This window comes from Aspergillus fijiensis, assembly GCF_003184825.1.
Source record: "Aspergillus fijiensis CBS 313.89 unplaced genomic scaffold BO72scaffold_2, whole genome shotgun sequence".
NCBI lineage: Eukaryota > Fungi > Ascomycota > Eurotiomycetes > Eurotiales > Aspergillaceae > Aspergillus > Aspergillus fijiensis.
The window spans coordinates 633,961-658,541 of NW_024468978.1; the positions used below are offsets into that span (position 1 = coordinate 633,961).

General features: G+C 48.8%; 11 protein-coding genes across 11 annotated transcripts; 6 read left to right on the top strand and 5 right to left on the bottom strand.

Moving 5' to 3' along the window:
* Positions 1 to 406: 406 nt before the first annotated feature.
* On the top strand, positions 407 to 2,162 carry BO72DRAFT_367079 (mitochondrial distribution and morphology protein; the record flags this gene model as incomplete). Its single annotated transcript, XM_040940823.1, has 3 exons — positions 407 to 713; positions 766 to 1,982; positions 2,031 to 2,162. 3 exons carry the CDS (start codon positions 407 to 409, stop codon positions 2,160 to 2,162), a joined length of 1,656 nt encoding a protein of 551 aa, XP_040806483.1.
* A 1,602-nt stretch (positions 2,163 to 3,764) lies between these two features.
* Positions 3,765 to 7,578, top strand: BO72DRAFT_366955 (GTPase-activating protein BEM3; the record flags this gene model as incomplete). The annotated part of the gene is made up of 2 exons (XM_040940816.1): positions 3,765 to 6,888; positions 6,944 to 7,578. 2 exons carry the CDS (start codon positions 3,765 to 3,767, stop codon positions 7,576 to 7,578), a joined length of 3,759 nt encoding a protein of 1,252 aa, XP_040806484.1.
* A 754-nt stretch (positions 7,579 to 8,332) lies between these two features.
* BO72DRAFT_443936 (uncharacterized protein) lies at positions 8,333 to 9,558 on the bottom strand. Its single transcript, XM_040943699.1, has 2 exons — positions 9,202 to 9,558; positions 8,333 to 9,097 (listed from the first exon to the last, which is right to left on the bottom strand). Exons 1-2 carry the CDS (start codon positions 9,269 to 9,271, stop codon positions 8,460 to 8,462), a joined length of 708 nt encoding a protein of 235 aa, XP_040806485.1. The 5' UTR covers positions 9,272 to 9,558; the 3' UTR covers positions 8,333 to 8,459.
* BO72DRAFT_94301 (18S rRNA methyltransferase BUD23) lies at positions 9,375 to 10,828 on the top strand. Its single transcript, XM_040950816.1, has 2 exons — positions 9,375 to 9,772; positions 9,830 to 10,828. Exons 1-2 carry the CDS (start codon positions 9,750 to 9,752, stop codon positions 10,629 to 10,631), a joined length of 825 nt encoding a protein of 274 aa, XP_040806486.1. The 5' UTR covers positions 9,375 to 9,749; the 3' UTR covers positions 10,632 to 10,828.
* A 407-nt stretch (positions 10,829 to 11,235) lies between these two features.
* BO72DRAFT_443938 (isocitrate dehydrogenase (NAD(+)) IDH1) lies at positions 11,236 to 13,066 on the bottom strand. Its single transcript, XM_040943700.1, has 3 exons — positions 12,455 to 13,066; positions 11,432 to 12,335; positions 11,236 to 11,374 (listed from the first exon to the last, which is right to left on the bottom strand). The coding sequence occupies exons 1-3, from the start codon at positions 12,600 to 12,602 to the stop codon at positions 11,287 to 11,289; spliced, it is 1,140 nt and encodes a 379-aa protein (XP_040806487.1). The 5' UTR covers positions 12,603 to 13,066; the 3' UTR covers positions 11,236 to 11,286.
* Positions 13,067 to 14,181: 1,115 nt separating this feature from the next.
* BO72DRAFT_491523 (mating alpha-pheromone PpgA) lies at positions 14,182 to 14,499 on the top strand (the record flags this gene model as incomplete). Its single annotated transcript, XM_040948195.1, has 1 exon — positions 14,182 to 14,499. One exon carries the CDS (start codon positions 14,182 to 14,184, stop codon positions 14,497 to 14,499), a length of 318 nt encoding a protein of 105 aa, XP_040806488.1.
* A 574-nt stretch (positions 14,500 to 15,073) lies between these two features.
* On the bottom strand, positions 15,074 to 16,625 carry BO72DRAFT_482622 (uncharacterized protein). The gene is made up of 2 exons (XM_040947733.1): positions 16,092 to 16,625; positions 15,074 to 16,038 (listed from the first exon to the last, which is right to left on the bottom strand). The coding sequence occupies exons 1-2, from the start codon at positions 16,188 to 16,190 to the stop codon at positions 15,376 to 15,378; spliced, it is 762 nt and encodes a 253-aa protein (XP_040806489.1). The 5' UTR covers positions 16,191 to 16,625; the 3' UTR covers positions 15,074 to 15,375.
* On the top strand, positions 16,594 to 18,158 carry BO72DRAFT_491525 (proteasome core particle subunit alpha 7; the record flags this gene model as incomplete). Its single annotated transcript, XM_040948196.1, has 5 exons — positions 16,594 to 16,641; positions 17,067 to 17,132; positions 17,189 to 17,347; positions 17,435 to 17,761; positions 17,820 to 18,158. 5 exons carry the CDS (start codon positions 16,594 to 16,596, stop codon positions 18,156 to 18,158), a joined length of 939 nt encoding a protein of 312 aa, XP_040806490.1.
* A 224-nt stretch (positions 18,159 to 18,382) lies between these two features.
* On the bottom strand, positions 18,383 to 21,973 carry gfa1 (glutamine--fructose-6-phosphate transaminase (isomerizing) GFA1; the record flags this gene model as incomplete). The annotated part of the gene is made up of 9 exons (XM_040946660.1): positions 18,383 to 18,800; positions 18,867 to 19,032; position 19,179; positions 19,584 to 19,795; positions 19,871 to 20,032; positions 20,086 to 21,479; positions 21,551 to 21,782; positions 21,838 to 21,908; positions 21,969 to 21,973. The coding sequence occupies 9 exons, from the start codon at positions 21,971 to 21,973 to the stop codon at positions 18,383 to 18,385; spliced, it is 2,661 nt and encodes an 886-aa protein (XP_040806491.1).
* Positions 21,974 to 22,036: 63 nt separating this feature from the next.
* On the bottom strand, positions 22,037 to 22,328 carry BO72DRAFT_419737 (uncharacterized protein; the record flags this gene model as incomplete). The annotated part of the gene is made up of 1 exon (XM_040942673.1): positions 22,037 to 22,328. A coding segment is annotated over one exon (291 nt), but the record flags the coding sequence as incomplete, so codon positions are not given.
* Positions 22,329 to 23,892: 1,564 nt separating this feature from the next.
* Positions 23,893 to 24,453, top strand: BO72DRAFT_443945 (uncharacterized protein). The gene has a single exon (XM_040943701.1). It carries the CDS (start codon positions 24,044 to 24,046, stop codon positions 24,200 to 24,202), a length of 159 nt encoding a protein of 52 aa, XP_040806493.1. The 5' UTR covers positions 23,893 to 24,043; the 3' UTR covers positions 24,203 to 24,453.
* The last annotated feature ends 128 nt before the right edge of the window (positions 24,454 to 24,581 follow it).

The window sequence follows — 24,581 nt, forward strand, 5'->3', positions numbered from 1 at the left end:
CAGTCGCACACCTCTGAATCCAGGCAGTCTCTCTTCGAGGCTTTTCTCTCAATGCCCGTCCGCAAAGAAACCATATCACCCCTTCCAGATCTCCAACAGGGCTACGAGACGCTTTGCTTGGGGGGGTTGTCTTGTGCTCGGAGTTTCGCCAAGCTCAACTGCAGTGGAGACTCGTACAACATGTACTAAATCTCCAAAGAGATTCTCATATCACCTTGACCGCAAATCATTTTTGATATCCTTTCAGAATGCGTCAAAGCGCAGACTACATACACACAATGATGAGAGCCATCAGACGAAGCCCCGGAAAGATGACTGTGAACCTAGTCGTGCTACTCGCATAAATCAACCTATGCCCAGAGGCGACAGAGGCGACAAACATGAGGTCACGCAAGGCCGCGACTACATGCAACCTTCGAATGATCCACACCAAAAGCTATATGCTAATCGCCATTTAATCAACCGCTTGCCGCACATGCCTCATTTGCATCGACCCTCAAAGGAAGAATTGCTGGCTGCGGCAAATGGCTTTTGGTCCAGACTTAAGGTGCGGTTTAAGTGGTTTTCAATACGAAGCGTTCGGCCTTTCAACTTGGATGAGATCACAGCTCTTTTCTCTTGGGTGCTTCTAGGGCATGTAGTCTGGGTTGTATTGGGCACAACAACTTTTTTTTCGTTGCTCATTATCGCAATCAACACGGTTTTCGCTCAAGGTCTGTCACCCAGTACCTTTGCCGTTATCTTTTCATCACTAAATATGCACAGAAACATTAGCAGGGTGGATAGGTAACTATCTAACCAAGTCATCTGGGGTGAAGGTTGTGTTTGAATCTGCTATTGTTCCTAAATGGAGAGATGGCGTGATCACGTTCAAGAACGTTTTCGTCTCAAGGCGACCAGGCCAAGGGACAGGAAATGTCACTAAAGGATCGTCGAAGACCGCTGCGGCCGTAGCCGCAGCTGCAGCTCTCGGAGGAGAACCCAGTCATGAGCTTCCCGATCAGCGAACTCCGTCGGACGAGGAAGATACGAATTATACGCAATTCGACGTGTCAATCGAAACCGTCAATGTTACCCTATCGTTCACCAAATGGATAAACGGCAAGGGGCTGCTTCGCGATGTTGAGGTAAGAGGCATTAGAGGAGTCATTGACCGCCGTTATGTTCATTGGTCGGATGATGACCTGGACCCCAAATCGTACCGGCATGAACACCACCCCGGGGACTTTGAGATTGACTCATTCAGAATGAGCGACGTGTTGGTGACAGTCTATCAGCCGGACGGTTTCAGGCCCTTCCCTGTTAGTATCTTCTCTTGCGACTTGCCTCAACTGAGAAAGCAGTGGCTCCTATATGACTTTATGTCGGCCAACATGATGTCTGGATCATTTGACAATTCACTCTTTACAATCCATCCTCGTCAAACACACGGCTTTACTGGTGCACAGCTTGACAGTGTCACCGAGGACGGCAAATCAAGCCCGTGGAAAAAGCATAGCAGGATACGTGTGGACGGGCTCAACATTGACCATTTAAACCGTGGTGTCCAGGGACCTTTCTCCTGGATACACGAGGGTACAGTCGATATCGTTGCCGATATCATGTTTCCGGCCGAAAACGACGAAAGCCTTGCTAAGGTTATGGCCGACTTCTATGATCGGCTAGAGGCCACCGTCACTTCGAACAATCACCACGACCCGGCATTGTCCAAGTCCCCACCTAGCGATATCGCTTCTGAGCATGATAAGCGTTTCCTGGTTACTGATCTACGTCTCCACTTGAACAATGTTAGGGCAGTGGTCCCCCTGTTCACACGGGATTTGTCGTACATCAACAATGCACTAATCCGCCCCATTGTTGCATACATCAATTCAAGGCGAACGTTCATTCCTGTAAATTGTCGCCTTGTCAAGCGGGTCGGTGATTTCGATGGCAGTTGGACGACGTTTGATAGCGGCTTGATGGACGACCTTTCGGCGGCAGTAAGTTCACATCATAGCGGATCAAAATACTATGCTAATGTCAATCAGGTCTACGATGCTTTTGCTCGAGATGTTGTGGATGAACAAGCTCGGAAGCGTCGTTTCAAGAAAGTAGGCTTCTGGTCACTTCAGCTAGCCGCCCAGGCCATCTTCATGGGCATGGCAGGAAACATAGCCTGAGACTGTATTTTGCAAGGGTTAGTTGGCGTTATCATTGGTGCAGTGGGATACTGCTACAAAGGCGTTCAATCTAGATCAAAGGTTTCATACATGGGGCGTTCTTTCAACGTTGCAATTCCTGTTCGAACCTCTTGGAAGGGGTCATTACCAACACAGATCTCAAACTAAAAACTCACTCAATCTCTCGAGAATTGAAATCTCTCTCCCTCTCCCCCTCTCTTTCTCTCCTCTGCAACCACCATCCTCTATGGTTTTGTACAATTACACAAAGCGCCCAGTAAGTCATCAACCGAGTGCTCCTTTATGACCTACAGGATAGATTCGAAAGCGAAAGATAAGCTCCGTGTACGAACATAAGGTATTCAAAAGAAGACTAGTTTGCTAGTTCTACGATAAGAGCAGCCAAAGGCCCAAGTGGACGGGCACCCGGGCCTAGGTACCTGTGGATTGACCCAGCGGGAGGTCTAGCCCGGGTCCAATCATGCTTATAGCGCCCATTGGACACGATTATTTTCCTTTCTCAACACCCACAGGTCCTGTCTAAATAGGTACATACTGTACGGAGCCGTGTCCCAAAAGTTATTGAACCGCGCTAATCTGCTTAGCTGAAATCTATATATTGACTTGTTAATGTGATATATCACAAGTTGTGCTGCTTAGGAATAGCTTTTTATACCAATACTTAAACAAGTAATGACTTCTTAATATATTCCAGGCTAAACTTAATCTAGTAGTAGTTACTACATGCAATCTTACAGGTTATATCTTTTGGAGCAACTTTTACTATATCTGGCTTTATAATTTACTACTTTAGGCTATACTTATATTATATAGAAGATTATTCTACCCAGTTTACATCTAGACAGTTAGCGCAGTTCAATAACTTTTGGGACACGGCTCCGTACTTGGCCCGAAGACTATGTACGTAGTACTATGTGGGTACTTATGGTTAGTCGAGTCTGAACCGTTATATGATGAAGGGCAATCTCGACTAGCAACGTAACCTTGAGAACCTAAGTTGACTGCCTTCGTGCTTATTCAGGTCCCTCCCCCTATTTCCTCTCCTGGTCTTTCCTTCCCCACCCAAGAACCAATGCCGGCGGCAAGGCTGTGACAACAGTCACAACACCCACTAATTACAGTCCGTTCCATCCCCTTTCCCCTATTTTCAATCATCATCAAAAGACCCTAATTGTCTTCGCGACTATTTAGAACCAAACTCAGATATCGGTCCACGGATCTTTCACTCCGGGGCTGCTCCAATCCTTATTTCGCGATTTCCTACCGGCATCAAGCATTCAGACGAGTGCTCTGGAACCGTTCGCTGCTCATTACCCGTCATCTCTCAAGGTTGGCTTGATCCTTCCGAAACGTCGCCCCGTCCGAAAGTGCCTCTTATCTTGCCTGCCGTGCTCATGCAGCATCTCCGGCTTCTCGCTTCGATAGCGCTCAAGAGCGTTCAACCTTTCCGAAGCAGCGGCGAGAGTGGTCGGGGATGACTCAAAACAGTATGATATGGACATGAACGGACAATCGAACAAAAACCAGTCGCACAAGATGCAAGGATCAACCGAGCCAAATACTCCGATGACGCCTCCCTCAATGTCGCCAGTTACCTCTTTACAGTCGATGTCAGAGAGGCGACCGGGTCAACGTACAATGCCGCGCACTTCATCGATCGACTCTGCGATATCCTCCCTGTCATCTGCTTCACAGACCAACAAATCTTCTTTTGACGCGAATTCTTTGAGTCAGGCTGATATTGGAAATTTGATAAATACTGCGGGATCGGCTGAAGCTGTTATCATACACCTTCTGAAAGAAAAGCATCATGCAGCATCACAAAATTCTCAGCTCTGGAGGCTGGTGGACAAGCAGCGCACGCTCATATTGGGACTAAATAAAGATCTTGAACGCGCTACGAAGGAAAAGGAGCGATACAGAAAGAAGGTCAAGGAATTACAAAGTCTGCCACCGCCGCTACCGAATCCGACCAGCGATTTTATGTCATCACGGCAGGCGATTGATGGAGCCGCCAAGTCCGGCCAAGAAAAATCTAAAGAGGCTCAATGGGAGGATCGGGCAGCCCTAGTAGATGATGCAGGTCTCGATGGTCATCATAGCAACAGTCGCTTGCACGATGTTCTTGCGATTGACAGGCAAACTACTTTCGAGCCGGTCGCACCCCCTGAACAGCATACGGATCGAAGGATTGTAACTCACGGCTATCAATCGTCCTCTGACCTCCGTCAAGGGTTGTCCACAATCAACCAAGACTACCTTGCAAGCACTGGCTCGGTTGGGCATGATCGTAGACCTAGCAGCGACAGGTCACGAAGAATGTCTCAACCATCTCGGAAGCCTCCTCCAGCGCCACTCAACCTCGGACAAGCAGATCATATACCCTCTTACAATGTAGAAGACTCCGATTCCGGCTCCGAGTATGAGGACATTTTGGCAGTGGAGGAGTTCCCGGCAACCCGCGGCAGGAGACGGACGAGAGACGAAGATGACCAGAATCGTGAGGCGCTTTGTGCAGCAGACAAGGATACGACTCATAAAAGCTTGGTTAAGACAGCACACAGCCCGCCGTCAGATCAACAAAAATTACAACCTGTCAATCATGCAGATTCCCTTCACTCGAGCCATCCAGTGGCATGTTCAAGGTTACTTAAAGGTCACCCTACAATCGCCATCCCAAAGAGTCCTGGGCTACCATTAAGCCCAAGGCCTGAAGATCGCCCTCTTGGATCCCCTTTGCCGCGTTTACCTAGAGAGATCCCCCCGTCTCTTGTTTCGTTGCCCAAGTCTTCGGAGAGCACACTCTCTGGATTAGCGCTGTCTCCTCGCGTTGCCAGCCACCCAACTCTATCCGCTGCAGGCCCTTATACAACAGATGATAGCGCTGTCTATGGTTCAGCTCTTGTCGACTCTCTCGGCCAACAATTACCCTCAATCGATGGAGCTGTTAGGACGGATGCATCTCAGTCTCCTTGGAGAGGCAATGGAGTTTACCAAGGCCTTGTCTCAGTAAACTATCCAGACCTCTTGTTACCTCCTAACGCACTGCCCCTGGTTCATGTGAAAGTCTCTTCCTCACGCCTGCGGCCCTCCCGAAACAGTTACCTGGCTCCGAAGCCATTGGAAGAGGAGCCAGTCTTTACTTTAGGTGTGTTTTCTAGGTCTGGCAATAAAGAGCTCTGGCGCGTTGAAAAGGTTATCGCAGCTCTTCCTCTTCTTGATCAACACTTAAGGCAGCTGGGCTTCTGGGGAGGCAGGTTACCAGATAGGTCAATATTTAGCGGACACTCACCTGCCAAAGTCGATGCGAGACGTGCCGCGCTCAACTCCTATTTTGAGACACTTCTCGATACACCAATGGATGAGAAGGCAGCATTGATTATATGTCAATTCCTTACTTCCGATGCCATAGAAGCTCGAGACGACGAGACCAGCCTGCTCAAAGGGAACAATCTAGGTGGCATTGAGATTCGGCGAGGCCCGGACGGCAAACCCCGCAAAGAGGGTTATTTAACAAAGAGGGGAAAGAATTTTGGTGGATGGAAAGCTAGATACTTTGTTCTGCACGGCCCTGAACTTAAGTACTTCGAGTCGCCAGGTGGCCCTCATTTGGGAACCATTAGGATCTACAACGCCCAGATTGGCAAGCAGTCTCAAAATTCAAGTAACCAGCCGGATTCTCCTTCTCGCGTTGAGGAAGACACCGATAATCAGTACCGGCATGCCTTCCTCATACTTGAGCCGAAGAAGAAAGATTCCACGGCTCTTGTTCGTCACGTTTTGTGCGCCGAGAGCGATGAAGAAAGGGATACGTGGGTTGACGCGCTCCTGGAGTATGTTGACGCACGAAGCGAGGACAAAGATGGGACTTATAGCACGCCCTTAAAAGCCCAAACGCCTGTGGGGAAGTCCGCTGTGAACGCGCCTGCAAAGTCTAGGCTGTTTGCCAATACAAGCTACAAAAAGCAAAATAAGAGTCTCGAGAACTCGGATGTGGAAGGTCTCGATATTGTCCAGGGATTTAGTTATGATGATGCTGTTCCTGCCGAACCTCCAGTTATTGGACCCTCCAAGGACAAGCAAGCCCCTAAATCCCCTTTAGTCTTTTCAGGGTCATCGACCGACAGTCAAGATGCCAGTCAGGATTATGGTCAATCCTCGGCGAAGATTATATCTGGTCCTACCAACGGAGCTGTGATACAAGACGCAGGAGCCTGGGGCAACAAGACCGCAACAAGTGTCAAAGAGAAGAAACGGAGCATATGGGGATTTCGCACGAGATCATCGATGGATCTAGCCTCACAGCTTCAGGCAGCCTATGATGGCTCAACATCTCAAATGCTTAATTCATTCGAGAAAAGAGACTCTGTTAGGCCCGTTTTCGGTCTGGCCCTGGCCGAGGCCGTGGAATTTTGCGCGCCTCAGGGCCTTGATGTTGAATTACCAGCTGTGGTTTATCGCTGCATAGAGTATCTGAAAGCGAAGGGTGCAGAGTCGGAAGAGGGGATCTTCCGTCTAAGTGGTTCCAATGTCGTTGTGAAAGCCCTAAAGGAACGTTTCAATAATGAGGGCGACTTGGATTTCCTGGCCGATGATGAGTACCATGATGTGCATGCTGTTGCATCTCTTTTCAAACAATATCTCCGGGAGCTTCCCACGACCGTTCTGACCCGTGAATTACACTTGGATTTCCTGCGAGTCCTCGGTGAGTATTTATGAAACTTATAGCTTCGAGATCGTTGCTCATGATATATATCTAGAACTTCAAGAGAAGAAACAGAAGATCGCAGCGTTCAACGTCCTTGTCCACCGACTACCCAAGTCGAACCTTGCCTTGCTACGTGCATTGGCCCAGTTCCTGATGATCATCGTGAACAATTCCGACATCAACAAGATGACGATCAGAAATGTCGGCATTGTGTTCGCGCCCACCCTCAATATACCAGCGCCAGTCTTCTCCACTTTTCTCACTGACTATGAAGAGATCTTCAATAAGCCACCAGTTTCTGGTGACGAATCACTGGAGTCTCGTGATGACTATGCCACCATTCCAGAAGAGTCCCGTTTCCCTTACCATCAGGTGCTGCCAGATACTGCTATACACAAACATGGTCAGACAGGGAACCAGGAGCAAACGGGTTTTACACAGGACGCTTCTATGCTATCAGAATGTGTGTCTAGCTTCAATCAGCAGAGCTACGAGGTATCCAGTAGTAATGCTAGGTCCGAGCTGTCCCAATCGAGCCAGTCAATCATACCTCTCGCTAACAAGATGTTGTCGCCGAATATTGACAACACGCGGTCTACCAAGTCCAAAAGGAGAGAAAGCTCTCTACTGTTTATGGATATCAACAATCATACCTTTTCACCTCCAGTGCAAGATGACCAATTCTGATAATCGAAACCTGGTATTACCGAGCTTGGGATCAGCCTCGCGGCGAGACAGGCTCTGCATGCTGCCCATTTCCACTGCCTATTCTACCCCACTCACCCAGTCCGTGACTGGTCACTGTCTATATACTCTTCGGTATCTTTCTCATGCTTGATGCTACATGGCTCGTCTCCTTACGCCTTTCCTCCGTCCTCTTCCTTGAATTTCCCGCTTTGTCATTTGCTGGTTGCTTGGCATTGGATTTTCGGTTCTCTCCATGGTATCAATCTAGCATGTCTCTGTTCTAAAGGTCAGCTTTGGGGTCGAACATATACAAAATGGCCCCGTATGTTCAGCCTGACACCACTTGACAGGCACGGCAACGAAACGTTTAATAATAATGATAATATGAGAATGGCTTTTTGTACACTTCCTAGAAGCCAGCCAACAAAGAGCTTCATGGATTGTTGCTACTGACTCGGATGGCACATCTTACCGATCTGCTCAATTCTTCAGATTCGACGGAGCAAAGTTCAGAGACCATATACCCCACCCAGCTTTACGATTGAAAATCTTTTGGTTTCTGCCCGTCGTGCTTACACATTTCGAATGCATCGCAGCTTCTCCTCCTCAGCTTCTCCTTCTCTTGTCCATACATGTCCTCTCATTGCAGCAGAATATATCCCCGTGTCACTTTTGAAGACTGCAAGCCCGTTCCTTTTTTTAGCCTTATCTAGACATACTCCTTTCTATTGAAAGCCGATGAGTGGATGATAGCCTCTATTCAAGAGATTGCATGATCACTTCTATCGTATGATGAACTTAGATGAAACGGCTTGTGCCATATTTCAAGGTGCAATTTATATTGCATGTGGATGTTGGGCATGAAGACATGTATCAGAGACCTAGAATCTCTTCGACCGTTCACCTTTCCAAAATCCCATCAATTCCCCATTCTCACTCACCCAATTCCGGAAGCCATCCACCAATGCTTTCGCCATCCCCTTATTCTTAGACCTGCTATCTGACGACAAAGCGCCGCTAGTGAATGCAGAGCCAGGAACGTGCTCCCCTGTCACATACTCGGAACCCATGCTAGGCAAAACGTTTTCCCCAGCACTTAGGCTGACGAAAAGCGCAAAAGGGACTGACCAAACACATAGTCCAAAGTAGGATGCCACTTCAGTGAAAGTTGGCATATCCTCAACGGTGACTTGATATGGGTGTCGCCAGCTTGTTGGGCTTCGCGTCGAGGGCAATGGCTGTGAGAAGTGACGAAACCAGAGCCAATGATTCAAACCCACGAGAACACACGACAAGATGAAGAGGGGATCGGATAATTTCACGACTGGGAAGCGGCGCAGGTTGCTGGCATATACAAGGTGGGAGCCGATACTAAGGGCTGAGAGGCCGAGAGGAAACCGATCAAACACGACAAGGAGCATCTGAACGAGGATTATACTGTATATCAGCCGGGATAGTAACCGACGGGCAAGGACGGTGTGTTCCTCCACGAGCTCTGACAGGTAATATAGCCCCGAAGCTAGAGTGAGTTAGTACTGGAGCCAAACTTCTGACTCTCCGGAACCAAGGGGTTTATGGCGAACAGCATCAGCATCGTTCCCATTTGTCGTACTTTGCACGTACCTATTGCTAGGGTGAGGAAAGCAAATCCTACGATCACTCCCAAGTACCCTACAAGCGGGAAAATCCACATGATCTGTGTTGGGTGGCGCCGCAGTGGGCGCAGGCTGAGACTCTGGAGTCTGTTTGTTCTCTCGAGAGGATTCGAACAGTTGGTCAGATCACAACAGCAAGCGGCTTGGTCTCTTGGACTGAGGATAAAGATGATAGAATGACTTTGAAAGCCCTCGCGGTCATATAGAGAAAGTCAATATCAGCTACCTCCGTCACTGAAGATGAAAAAGAGGAAGAAAGCGGTTGGCATAGATATACTGCAAGCGTGTCGTTGCGGAGTTCCATGCACTTCCTACATGAATTCGGGCGGCAGGTGCGGGCCCGCAGGCGGCCAGGGAGTTTCCATTTTTTTTTCTTCTGTGCCGCGGACAGAGAACTGACTTCAACCCCCAATTTTTGTCTACTTCTTGGGAATATTTTTCCAGCGATTCTACTTTTCTCCCCATCGGCAGCAAGATACAATCCCCAGTCTATCAGAGAATATACTTGTGATCGTCATGTCGCGCCCTGAAGACATCCTGTATGTTCTGCAGCACTGTCTCCCTCTACCTGATACTAACATCAGTGACTATTATAGACCCCCGGATCTATATTATGGGGATCGCGAAGCCGGTCGTTATAATACCTCAAGCCGCGTCAAAAAGGTGCAAGCAGAGATGAGCCATAGAGCACTTGAGCTGCTCGATTTACGGACCCCGTCCCTTATCTTAGACGCTGGCTGTGGGTCTGGTCTATCAAGTCAAATCGTCTCGCAGGCCGGTCATCAAGTCATCGGCCTTGACGTCTCGGCATCCATGCTACAGCTTAGTCTAGAGAAAGACGATGAGGCCGTAGACCTTTTTCTATCAGACCTCGGACAAGGCGTTCCATTGCGCGCCGGATCACTAGATGCAGCGATCAGCATCAGTGCAATCCAGTGGCTGTGCAATGCAGAATCGAGCGATGTCAGCGCTGAGGGCCGCTTACGGAGATTTTTCGAGGGCCTCTATGCTAGTCTTCGACGCGGGGGCCGCGCAGTCTGTCAATTCTACCCAAAGAATGATGCTCAGCGAAGCATGATCAGTGGAGCCGCGATGAAGGCCGGTTTCGGAGCAGGTATCCTAGAAGACGATCCTGGAACGAAGAACAGCAAGTTGTACCTCGTTCTCACTGTTGGTGGCGGCGGGCTGCAGGGTGACATTACCGGGATTGTGAATGGCATGAGCGATGTCGACGTCCTTGATGCCAGAAGAAGCGCCACGGAAAAGGGGCGAGCACTGCCCTCTCGGAAAGGCGACAAGGCTTGGATTATGCGTAAGAAAGAACAAATGACCCGGAAGGGCAAGGTGGTCAAAGCAAATTCGAAATACACCGGCAGAAAACGGCGCCCTGCATTTTGATCTCATTTTCCGTGGCCTTCCTGAGGTTTCCGCGAAGGACATCAAATCTTTTATTGTTACAAACAGATTTTTTCTGCAAATTGTGGCATCAAGAACGGCATAACCAACCACATCGGCTAGTTGCACCGAGTCTGTCAAAGTAGCAGCTCATATCAAAGCCGTCTCGACGCACGGAAACGGTGCGTAACAACATCTGCCTGGCTTTTGCATTGCATGTGATGCAGTGGAATTTGCTTTGTTGGACTTTCTTCCTCCAGGTCTTCTCACCAGCTCCTTTCAAGTGCGCGGTTTGGATTCACCGAGACCTCGAGTTAACGTATACTTGTTGGGCATTTGTTCCTCTGCCAGTGGATTATAGCTCAAAATTAGAAGATTGCTGTCGAGGGTTCAAATATGCAGGTTAGTAGACACCTAGTCATCTTTCATGGGTCGCTGTTTACTTGCGTCACATTCGTCCTCTGTGCTTTGCTTTACGATCTTGTCGAAGGACTTTGTATTGTGCAGGACAATATGGTGGTGTACATGTGGATGATAGAACATATAGCGACAGTACCAGGAGTGAGCATAGTCTACCAGATAAGGAATAGATTAACAGTGAACAGGCCTATACAAGCTCTCATCATCATAATAGTAGCAAGTTCAAAGAGAAAGTTCTTTACAAAGCAGCCTCCATCTTGTCGAGAACAGCTCTGGTAAACTCGTGGGTGGTGGCCTGACCGCCCATGTCACGGGTTCTTGTTTTACTGATGGACGAAGCGTTAGTCAAAAGTCCGCAATGACCCTGGGAGAAACGAATTTACCCTTCACCAATCACGTCATACACCGCCTTCGAGATCCTGTTCGCATGGTCATCTAGGCCAAGGTGGCGAAGAAGCATAGATCCGGACAGAATCATAGCGCTGGGGTTCGCTTGATCTTTGCCCTTAATATCAAGGCCGACATGGCGACATCCGGGCTCAAACACAGCGACGTCACGACCCATGTTGCAGCCAGGAACCACACCAGGACCACCAACGAGGGCAGCACCAATGTTAGAGAGAATACCACCGTACAGATTAGGCATGACCATCACATCAAACTGCTGGGGGCGCGAGACAGCCTGCATGGAGGCGTTATCAACAATCATGTCGTTGACCTCCAGAGTTGGGTAGTTCTCAGCAACCTTGTGGAAGGTGCTACGGAATAGACCATCCGCAAGTTTCATGATGTTAGCCTTGTGGATGCAGGTGACCTTCTTCCTGTTATTGGCAAGAGCGAAACCAAAGGCGAACTTGGCAATGCGCTCAGACTTGGCACGAGTGATAATCTTCAGTGACTCCACCACACCTTGAACGGACTGGTGTTCAAGGCCGGAGTATTCACCCTCGGTATTCTCACGGATGATGCACAGATCAACGTTCTCGTGGCGGGTCTTGTAACCGGGAATATTCTTGATGAGGACAACCGAAGCGAAGATATCGAGCTCCTGACGAAGAGCAACGTTGAATGACTGGTGACCGGAGCGCTCAACGGGGGTGAACAAGATACCCTTGAGACCCAGCTTGTTCCGTCGCAGGGACGCGATGGACTCCTTGAAGAGCTCCTCCGAGTGCTTATTGCCAGTGTCCACACCACTAACATCCACTTGCTCCCACTCAATGGGAACATTGTCGGCCTTGAAGATTGTTTTCACCGACTCAGCAACTTCAGCGCCAATTCCGTCGCCTGCGATGATAATTGATTGCAGGTCAGTATTCGACACAGGGTGGTGACGAGAGAAGCAATAAGATGGCCGGAGCCAGGTATAGGAAGCGATGACTTGGAGAAGATCGGGGTCAAAGTACCTGGAATTAGTGTGACGGTGTACTTGCCGCCATATTTGGTCGGCTTAAAAATGTCCGACTGAACGCTAGCAAAGGCTTGCGGCGGAAGATTAGTCACAGATAATTGTTGGCAAACCGTGTCGATGGCTTGGAAGGAGTTGACACACATCTAACGGAAATAGAGGAGCGGGCAAGGGTGGGCACCGCAGCGCGACGAAGGAGATACTGTCACAGAGGCGTTAATAGGAGAGTGTAGCAACGCGAATGGGAGAGACGAGTTATTGAGCTTGTTAACGGGTAAGAACGTAACAGAAGAGTCAAAGAAGAACAAGATCCATCTGTAGAAAGCCGGCTGAAGCCCTCTATTCCCAAAGTCTGTGTTTGAAGAGCTGGGTCGGCAGGCAATGATGTGCGGCCCAATAGGCAAGGGTGCGAAGGAATCGATTGAACAACTGATGCAGAAAGAAAGCAAGGATTTATGGTCTTTCTTCATTGACTTACCTGCGCAGGCTGCGCTGTCCGGAGAGAGAACATCTTGGCGGAGCAGAGGTGAGCAGAAAGGAGGGCAAGGAGAGGAGAGGCGCTGAAAAGCACTGGTGTTGGCAAAGAGGACGGGAAGGAGAAAGAGACGGAGGACGGCAAGAAAAGAGCGAGGCGAGGGAGGAGAGATGCACGAGACGCCGGAAAAAACGGGCGGATCGTCTCGGCATCCACCATGACCTTTCCTTTTTCCCTGACAACAGCACGGGCCGATCTTATCTCTTGCCTAGTGCCTGGCTGGAGCTGCTAACCCTGAACTAATTGACAGGCTACGTAATCAGATTGAGCATCTCTCCTCAATACAATGAGAATGTGCCAAGTAGGTAATTTTGACCGTCTCCTACTTTGTAGTACTTCGGAGCTGACTGCCAAAGTAGCCAAAGTAGCCGGTGTAGTTCCTCCCGCGGCGCTGATAAATGCTCTATCATTTCTTGGACCAACGCGTTTGGATTCCGGCGCCGGATACTAGATGGACGCAGTTCGTGGTACTGTACATCTGACCCGTTCAACATCTCTTTAGGATCTGAATGACTGCATCTTTGAATGTGAACTTTTCTTCCCGCTGAATCGACTCGAACTTATTGAGGGCTGAATTGGGAAAAGATTAGCCAATCATTGTCTTGTTCTCTTCAACACACCTTTGAACCTCATCTCTATTCAGGCCCCGATCGAGCGACTGGAGCAACGGAATATCGAGAACCACAAGGCAATATGCGATGCCACGCTTAGTTCTTCACTATACTCACAGTCTCTGCTGGCCGTTACCATACGAATCCTCTCTAGTACCAGATTCATGTTTCCGCCAAAAAATATCAGGCTGCCAACCTCTTGCTTACTTGACAGCAGACAGGATACATTCTAGCCCATGCCATTGGCTTTTCTTTGATAATCCATGATTGATGCTTCCTTTCTGTTCTTTTTCCTTTTTGCTCGCAATAGGGCTATCAGTCTTGTCTTCGCCAACATATTCTGCGGGTCCACCAGTTTCATCAATAGAAGCCCATTCTATTGAAACACCTATTCAACGATCATGGCAGCACCTTTTGTTGTGCTTTTATGCTTAAGCCACCCATATATAAGATGCCTCCCTTTCCATATTTTCATGGTCTCTACGGTGCCAGAAAACAAGCAAATCTGTCATATTTGTCCATTCAAAAACATATACCACAAAATACCATTCTTTGCCTCTGCTATTTTCAACCGCCACCATGAAGCTCCTATCCTTGATGCTTGCCACTCTTGCTGCCACTACTGTGCAAGCTGTCAGTGTGCAAAAGTGGTGCTATCTCCCTGGTCAGCCTTGTGCCATGATGAAGCGTGCGGCCGATGTAACCGGAGAAGTCAAACGCTCAGCTGATGCCTTGGCCGAGGCCATGGCAGAGGCTTCTCCAGCCAAGTTGCAGAAATGGTGCTACTTGCCTGGCCAACCATGCCAGAAGATCAAGCGAGCCGCCGAGGCTGTTGATGAGGTCAAACGCTCCGCTGATGCTCTTGCGGAGGCCATGGCAGCACTCGATGACGAGTAGTGTGCCCGAGCGTGGCATGTCGAAGTGGCCTTTTTCCCGGCCACGGCTTCTGCTCTTCCAGGGCCTGGAAGGCATCTACACGTTTCTTTCCTCTCTCGATTCTATTTTTGCTACTACTTCGCTTCTCTCTGGAGCTCGGTCCGATTTATGCTACATATGCAATTTCTTGACGGCATTCCTGCTACGACCATGGGGGCTTACGTTATACCAACCAGCAGCAATCTCTACGATCTAAGAACGTGGCATTGGCTGAGTCACTCGCTAACTTGATTCTCCGGTGCCGTCCATTCCTTGTGTGGTGGTAGTTGCGTCAAGTTCTTTCCTTCTTTTCCTCCTCCCTTCCTTCAGATCATGACCCTATCCATGACTCTCGCAGCCAAGAAGTTGTGTGCCAGTAGGAAAGGGGCGGAGGGTTGAACGACATTTGGCAACCCTTGGGTTAAGATATCAGGGTGATCCAGCAGGATGGAGAAACAGTATATAAATTTTGCTCTAGCATATGCATAGACCTCTGCTCCATTTTCCCTACTCGTTCAGTGGGATGGCACTAGTCAGAAAATAAAACTTCCTTCTTCTGGTCTGCATCAATTTCGTATGAACAATACACAGCTCAGGTTATATAAACATGACATTGCCATAGAGACACCATGCCCGGTGAGTTTGTGTTATGGGCCTGTGATATATGTGGTATTCTATATCTATGCTGCGCTGTCATTTTTTCATGGCCTCCCAACTACGCATTCGAAAATATTGGAGCCCCTACAGAGTGCACAGGCATATTGACGTGACAGTGGTTGGGTTTCCGATACATTGTGAGCAATAATCCGTAGCTGTGATGGATTCACACCCCCAGGGAGCAATCGTCGGTACATATTCTCAATCATAGTACTTGGGTGATGCCGAATGCTCATACTCCCACCATCTCTGGCCCTGGGAGCGATAAACAGGATCATTTGCAAGCCTGTATGTTGATCCTGCCGTGGGCTCGCTTGCTGCACTCCCGTCTCTTCTGTTGGAGAGTTCTTTGTCATTCTGAGCGACGGCCCTATAGCCATTGATCATGTATGGCTCGGCATACTGGCTGACGCTGTGGTCAACGCCCTGGTCTAAATCATACATATCGAGATCATCAACCGTGCGAGTCTCATGCGATGTGCTCCAGGGATCAGACATGCAGGTAGCCTTGGTCTTACCCTGGTCGCTGTGGTATCGGTGCTCCGGTGACAATTGCCACATCTGGATTAGGCGTGACCGTTGTTCTGGCATTGCTCCTTCGTAGAGCTTCCATTGTCTTGGCAAAAGTGTTGATGGATCAATGTTGTGATACCTCAGAGTGTCACTTGCTGTGGGGTGCAGGTTCATAGTGCTGGCCGGGTTCTTCCTGATACTATATAACTCTGGGTCGGGGGGAGCAGGAACAGAGCATAGTGATTGGTCGCTGGCAATGGGTGTTGATATTTTGAGTGTCATACTCCTCTCGAAAAGCGCAGCGAGTTCTTGCTGGAGTTGCATGTTACTTGCGGATGCCGACAGTCGGCACTACAAGCCCTTTTGGTCAGGAGCTGAGTTCGAAGCAGTGTTGGACTCTCTACCTGACTACAGCATGAAAGTTCGATCAACGGGGCGAGTGTTTCGGAACCACTCGTCCCCTGGCTGCAGAACAGACACTGAGGAGGAAATATAGACTCCATGGCAGAGTTATTGGTCCAGGGAAAAAGATTCAAGTGCGAGAATGCCCCGGTGAATGAAGATCAAGCAACTGGTTCGGGTGGAATCCAAGTTATGCATACATGAATAGGAGGGAAGGAGAGAACGTGATTGTCCTTTGAGCAAAGTCACTTCTTTCTGAGAGACAGCCGCAGTGATTGACCAGGAGTAGTGGATTGATACATATATAAGGCACTGGGTGCAAAGCGGGCAGTGAGAGCACATGCTGCCCAATGCCCGAACGATCATGGTTCTCGTTGGGCACATGAAATAAGAGAATCAGGTAATTTACCGAGAGTTCACGGTTGAATATAGTGAAGGTTCTGTACAAGCGCAAGTATACATGTGGGTGCTAAAAAGTAAAGATTCTTACTAGTACCTGTTACCATGCCATCCTGGATGGTTACTGGCTGTCCGGCACTTGGTCACTACCCTGTACTTTCAGCTTCGCTTGGAAACAGTTTTGTCCAGATGGACTCAGGCTTGGAACAACGTCATCTTACTTGATACTTTACCACGTGACTCGCAAACTCCTAAAGCAGCGAGTGGTCCGTGCGACCTGAGCTAAGGCCAGGCAGCTCCTTCCAGTCTACTACCTTAGGCATAGGTAACGAACTACGCGCGTCAGCCGACTTGCTTGAAGTCACCATACCTTTCTTCACGACCTTCCAGATCTATTGTCCCGAACTCATAACACTCTATACCCAGTAGCCATCCACCTACACCTGACACTTCCTCCACATCCTTGTATCCCGATTCGCACCAGTTCTGTGACTGTTCACAATCGCCATGGTTCGTTTAGGCTGTCTGCTTGCTCCTGACAACCCCGCTCCTACGATACTGACACCTTCATAATCTAGACATCTATTGGTACTGGTTATGATCTTTCAAACTCGGTGTTTTCGCCCGATGGCCGTAACTTCCAGGTAAAGTCCTGTGCAAGATCCAGGGGGCTAGGCAAGTCATTGACTATCTCCTACAGGTAGAATATGCGGTCAAAGCCGTCGAGAATGGGGGAACGGCCGTTGGCATCAGATGCAAAGACGGTGTTGTACTGGCGGTGGAGAAGATTATCAGCAGCAAACTTCTGAAGCCCGGTGCGAACAAGAGGATAGCAACAGTTGATCGCCATGTCGGCATTGTATGGTGTTCACCTCGTGCCTAGATAAAGGCGTATTGCTCATTGCTAAACTTGCTTATGCTAACATGTGCGCTGGTGTTGATGTAGGTCTCGGCAGGATTAGTTCCCGACGGTCGGCATTTCGTCTCGAGAGCTCGAGACGAGGCTTCTTCGTGGAGAAATGTCTACAAGGGACCTATACCGGTCTCCGCTCTATCGAACCGGCTCGGCAGCTACGTACAGGCTTACACGCTCTATTCGAGCGTGAGGCCCTTTGGAGTGACCGCTATCATCGGAGGCTGGGACTCTGAAGCGGAGCTTGCGGTTGACGGTCAAGTTGGAAGCGGACCCAAAGCAGGTTCTGGTGGGAAGGTTGAGTGTGCAAAAGCCGGAGGTCCAGGCTTATACATGATCGAACCGAGTGGTCTGTATTGGGTAAGACCACCTGGCTTGCACGGCTTTGAGTTGATGATACATGCTGATAATGTGAAAGGGTTACTATGGCGCCGCAACTGGAAAGGGCAGACAGGCGGCGAAGGCTGAGCTGGAGAAACTGGACCTGAGTGCCGGCAATCTCAGTCTCATTGATGGCGTGAAAGAGGCAGCTCGCATTGTCTACGTCGCTCATGAAGACAGTAAGGACAAGGACTTTGAACTCGAAATGACTTGGATTAGTTCACTAGATGGTCCAACGCAAGGAAGACACGAAGAGGTACCGAAGGAGCTGCTCGAAGAAGCTGAGCGGGCGGCAAAAGCGGCTCTCGAGGGAGATGACGATGAAGATGATGCGGCGAAGGGCGACGCCATCGACAACGAACGCATGCAAGAGTGAAGTTTTCAGGTTCTAATCAATAGATGAGCAGGCGATTTCCGCGAGAATTTACGGCTCCTCTTCAATACCTCAACCTATCATAAACGGGATGGCTCTTCCTTGACATCGATCTAGTAAATAAGGCTTCATCTGCTAAGATTTTCATCGGTTGTAACCCTCGATTAAGAACAAGAAGAGTATCTTTCCAATTCGGGCCATATACCTTGTCAGCCGCTTGATCCACCCTAAATGTTTCTGCCTTCAGCCCAGTCTCTTCTCTTTGCTCCGAGTTCCACGGCTGCATTGCCCCAATCTTCACCATGGTTATGCATGCCCTTTTTACCCAATCCGGCTCTTTCCAGGCCTTGTTCCTCGTTCAGTACAGTAAGTACACCAAATATGACAGGCACGCCCGTCTCCAGCTGGACGCGCATCAGTCCGTGAGTCACAGCATCGGCAATGTATTCGAAATGCATGGTTTCCCCTTTGATCAAAACACCTATCGCAATTATGGCATCGAATGGCTGGGGCGTATCAGTAGATGGAGGCTGAGTAGATTGGTTTGCAAGGTCTGCAGACGAAGAAGAAAGCAAGTCCGTGGCGCTGATGGCCTGAGCAGAAGCCGAGCTTCTGGCAGCTTGAATCTGCGAGGCGGCATATATCCTAGGAGTACAGCATTAGAGGAACTACTACCGAAAAAACAGTTGGCTTTCCTTAGCGCTCGCTTACCGCTGCGCTGCATAGGGCAACTCATAGCTGCCTGGAACGGTATGCAATGATATATTCTCCTCCAGAACTCCGGCTGATAGGAGGCTTCGTTTGGCCCCGTCAACAAGAGGGCCGATTATCTCCATGTTCCACCGCGCGTGAACAATTGCAATTCTGAGCCCCGAGCCTACAGGGATCAGTGTCAAGCAACAAGGCATGTGCAAAATGCTGAAGTGGGGTAGCCCTCACCGTTGTGTACCTGCGCGGCTCCTGGACCTTTAATTGTAGTCATTTTTGCGTTGAACTGAGGATTGTAATCTGCAATCTGGTTACTCTGTTGGATTTTTGAGACTATTTGTACGAGGTGTAGAGTTTACAGCGAACTGGCAGTTGGCCGTTTGCGGTTGGGATCCCGAAGTGGGGTCCGAACCGACCCCGCTAAGCCACTCCATAGTGTTACTACGTAGGTTTGCAAGCTTTGATGTATACGTGTATCAAGCAATCCTGGCTAATCCGGAGGGCCCTTATAGTGGCAATGAGCTCATTGCTCGCATGTATCTCAAGGCAAGCTACGCAAAAATGATCATTCTCGAAGATAGACGAATACTTCATTCCAGGGCTCGCATCTTTTGTCGTTAAAAAAATTGTAGTCATTTGTATGAAGGCTACGGTAGAAAATAGAACAACACGGCCCTATCTGCTGTGTACTGGTAAGACCACATAGTCAAACTACTCGACGGTCACCGATTTGGCCAGGTTCCGAGGGAAATCAACATTCAAACCCTCTGTGACCGCAAGCCAATAAGCGATTAGCTGAAGGGGGATGACATTGATAAGCCCTTGGAGACAGTCGACTGTCTTAGGGACTTCAATCTTCTCCGTCTGAGCTGAAGAAAACTCCGGATCATCGTGGTTGCAGATGACGATAGGGCGACCTCCACGGGCGATAACTATCATATGGTCAGTCTATCCTGAAGGGCCCATATGCCAAAGAATTTCAGGTGCGGGAAGGCGGTTGTACTTACCTTGCTGGTAAGCATTCAAAGACTTGATGAAGATGTTGTCTCTGGTGAGAATCATGATGATTGGCAGGTTCTCGTCGACTAAAGCAAGAACACCGTGCTTCAATTCACCCGACATGACAGCTTCGCAGTGGAGGTAGGAGATTTCCTTGATTTTCAACGCGCCTGAAAGGAATTAGTAAGCACCATATAGCGATCCCCAAAGTCACAAAGCATACCTTCAAGGGCCGTAGGAAATTGGCCACCTCTACCAAGCAGAAGCAAACTCTTCTGGTCCTTGAAAAACTTTTCGCACATTTGCTTGATAGGCTCGTTAAGTTTCAGGATCTCTCTGAACTGGTCGGAGATCTTTGAAAGTCCCTCCATGATCTCTTCGCGTCTCTTTTGCTTGGAAGCGCGGTCTTCGCTCAACGAAAGGGCAAACATGACCATGGCCACGAATTGTGAGGTATAAGCCTTGGTTGAAGCAACGCCGATCTCAGGACCCGCATTGATGTGAACACCGCAATGGGTCAAGAGCGAGATAGAGGAACCTACAACATTCACAATACCGACAGTCAAGGCACCTCTTTCGAGACAATACCGAAGTGCCATAAGTGAATCCGCAGTCTCTCCAGATTGGGAAACAAAGACACACGTGTCATCGCGGAAAATAGGCGCCTGTCTGTCTAGAAAATCGGAGGCAAGCTCAACGGAGATAGGAATCTCAGTAAGCTCTTCGAAAACTCCACGCACAGCCATACACGAATGGTAGCTCGTTCCGCAAGCAACGAAGATGATTCTTCTGCACCGCCGAATGGTAGAAATGTACTGTCGAAGCCCGCCGAGCGTGACCTGCTTGTTCGCAACATCCAGTCGACCTCTCATGGTGTTGACCACGGATTCCGGTTGCTCAAAAATCTCCTTTTGCATGAAATGGTCGAATTTTCCTTTCATGATCTCCTGCAACTCGAGTTCGATTGTCTGAATGGCGCGGACATTGGAGGTTCCATCATCTTTGGTCAAACGGTGAATGTTGAGCTGGCCCTCGTGGATATGAGCTATGTCATCATCCTCAAGGTAAAGGACCTTCTTCGTATGTTCGACAATCGCCGATGGGTCGGAAGACAGGAAAAATTCTGCCGGCTGGGGGACACCATCGTCAGACAGGAAAGCACGAGACTGAGAACGATGCAGGAGGGACTTGTCAGGGGGAGCGAGGAGCCCGGTGGCGGACTTTTTGATGGCTACGTTCTGAGAAGCCTGCTCAGCCGGAAGGGCACCGTCTTCGGAGAACTCGACGTCCACGAAATCAACCTTCATTTTCTTGGATGTGCGGACACCGATGACCAAGGGAGACCCTTTACGGGCAGCGATGACTTCATGAGGGTAGTGCACGGATTTGATGAGAAGACCAAAGGCACCCTCAAGCTCCTTAACAACAGCCTTGGCCAGTACTGTAAACTCGATGTCTGGCTGTTGGTCGTAAAGATATTTCGTGAGCTTGGCGATACACTCAGTGTCTGTCTCTGTTTCAAACCGGAAGCCTTTACTCTCCAGTAGAGCTTTAAGCTCCTTGTAGTTGGTGATGATACCATTGTGAACGACAGCGAACTCCCAGTTCAAGTCGGACCTATACACTCGGGAGGACAGTCGTATGCTTTAGCCAAAGAACCAGAAAGCAGCCGGAGACGTTTGACATACCTATGTGGGTGGCAGTTCTGACGAGATGGTGTTCCGTGGGTGGCCCAGCGTGTATGAGAGATACCAGCATGAGATTCAAAGGTCTTAGTAAGGTCGGGTTTCGACTCTTCGATAAGCTCTTTCAACTTTGCAACCTTGCCAACCTCTTTAAAGGCACAGACTTCATTCTTCTTGTCACCATCAATTGCAAGTCCCGCAGAGTCGTATCCACGGTATTCAAGTCTCGATAGACCTACGCAGCGTTAGGATGGCACGATACTAGATCCAGCAGGTACAGGGAAACTGACCATTGAGCAAAGTATCAAGGATATATTTGCGGTCCCTCTCAACGAGGTAGTTAATGTATCCGAAAATGCCACTAAGCAGTACATTCAAGTCAGAGCAGCTCGGCCCGCACTATCAGGAAAGCAGAACATACCACATGGTTGGGGTCCGAACACAACGTTATAAAGATCTAGGCGATATTGTCTTTCGGTTGGAAATGCACTCGACTCAGACTTTGCTTAAAGTTTCGTCGATGGATGCCAACTGTGGGAGAGCATGTTAGACCGAGCGGTGATTCTTTGAGGCGCAAGCGACAGATAGGGGCGTGCGGGGGAGGTGTTTCAAAGCGGTTCCAACATACACTGCCAGTATCTTTTGGTTGAGATAGAATCTGGATCTTGTTGGTGGGAGAGACGGCTATTATCAGGGTAGGGAGAAAGGAAGATTCGGAAAGGCAAGGGATAAATAGAGTAGGTAGAAGTGGAAGGGTATTAGTAGTAACTGAAGGGGAGCAACAAACAATGAAGGTCGGAAGGAGGGGGAGCTGCTATGTTTTATGTGGTAAGATTGACCCACAATTAGCACACAGACCAGGGAAGCTGCTACAGGCACTCCAGGGCACAACCATTTATCAAATGAGGTGGCAGCCAATAAGCCCACTCTCTGCGCCTCACACGGTCTATTGGTATGTTTCACCCGTGACTCAGCTCTGGACACCGCTGGGTAATGTTGGCATCTTCCCCGCGGTACTATATGGAGGATTGCCGAACAATATGAAACCAGACTGTACGTATCTACTACGTATTACAGGTACTCTCCCAGTTGCTCTACTCCACCGTTCGAAATGATGAAAATCAAGTACCCAGTTTTTGACCGACTAAACTGAGCAGGTCAAGGTTTCGAACACATGGCTATGGTCTGAGTATCACGTATACTGAGTAGAAGCAGTCTATCGGTAGTACCGTACAGCTAAAAGTTCATCACATAGTTTCAAATACTGGGTTATTTAGAGGGCCACGCCGCCACAGTCCTCTAAACATAGCTTTCTAATAATAGGCCACAGGCGTCTTAGTGCCGATTTGTGCCGTGGTAGGTAAGTCGCTAGTTAGCTTACCAACTGACTAAGTAAGACCTTGTAACTTAACTTATTTCGCCCTTTCAATTCAATAAAGGTCAATATCACCACACCAAGAGGTAGACAATTGTATGGTAGCTTAGCTAAGCTGATCTCTTTGGGAATACCTATTTTAGCTGTATGCAAAGCCTTCTGCTTACAGAAATGCAGCCCCTAATATAGTACTCGAGTAGTGTCGTATCAAAAGCATATGGGTCTTTACCACCCAGACGAAGGTTTTATAGGCAGTTTTACAAGCTCAAATGAAGAAAGGGGAAGGGGTGCCCCCCGGGGGCACAATAGGGCATGGTCTCCCATTCGACGTTTCTTCTATATTCTCCTACTGCTAGTACGGAGTAGTTAGTATGTTTATCTATAAGTTACGTGCCGGTACTCAAGATGTAGCCGCGGTAGGCTGAAACTCCGTTGGCCCAGACATCCATCCCCACGTCCCCCTTTCCTTTCCTCCCGGCAGACACACACCTGGAGTAGTCATTTGAACTTGACCGGATTGTCGGTGGCACAGCACCAGGCGGTGCACCGGTGGGTCGATCAGAGGATCCTTTCTGTTTCTGTGAGGGCACAAGGCTCTGAAAAAATAACGAGGCTCCATATGCAGTCTACTGAGTATAACCGATTCTCTATCAGGAAACTATGTACAGGTACTCCAAATCACTGGTGCTAAAGTTTGACTGGGGCTTCAGGGCTGAGTTTACTCAGAGCCACCGATTATGGTCACTACACAGCTGGAGACATTTAGTATATGTCAATTTTTGAATTAAATCATAACAACAAGCATGTACTGAACGGGTGGAGTTTTAAATGCGCTGAACCAACAGACAACCTAGTGAAATAACTTAAGAATTGCTAGACAAACCACAATTGTTAAATGACATAAACAATATAAGGAACCCAATTTATAGACATGCTCTTTATCATAGTAATTGAATCTACGATTTCTATATTTTGACCTTTAATCACCAAGCAATTTTCTTAACAAGTTGTACTTTAGCTGGCCAGGCCGGTAGGCTGATCGGCCAATCCTTTCCTTCTCTTCCACCTCTGATGATGAGATAGCTCCAAACAATTGCCCCAAAGGCGCTGGCAAGCATCACATGTCGACTTTGTCCAACAATGGTATTCAACATCGGGTTCACACCATGCCCTGTCATCACATCTCAGACCATCATACGGTACCAGGTTTTCGCAGGGCGGACACACCTCAGCATCACATCCTTGATACGGTGCAGAAGGCTATGACTGTGGGTGTATAATACTGAGGACAACAGATGGCATGTTTAATCATTGATACTGTATATGCGGCATAAACTTGGGCTTGCGGATTGATATTAACTAGGGTTCATGCCAACGCGCTTGACTAAGCACCGATAAGTTATTAGTTAACTAGTTATTAAATCAACTAGCTAAGTAACTAGACATCTACAAGCAGGGATGAAGACCCCTCTCACAATGGGCGGGGTCACGATGTCATTTCGAAGGATTGGTGGGGGCGGTCATATTTCGCAGCGTATAGTCTACGGACTCCTTCGCAGACTGACTCGGGCTGGGTGGCGAGACATTAAACACCCTTAAGCTGGTATGCTGTATTTGACTCGCTTGTCTTCAGTTCATTTTGCTGGTAAAACCGTGTCT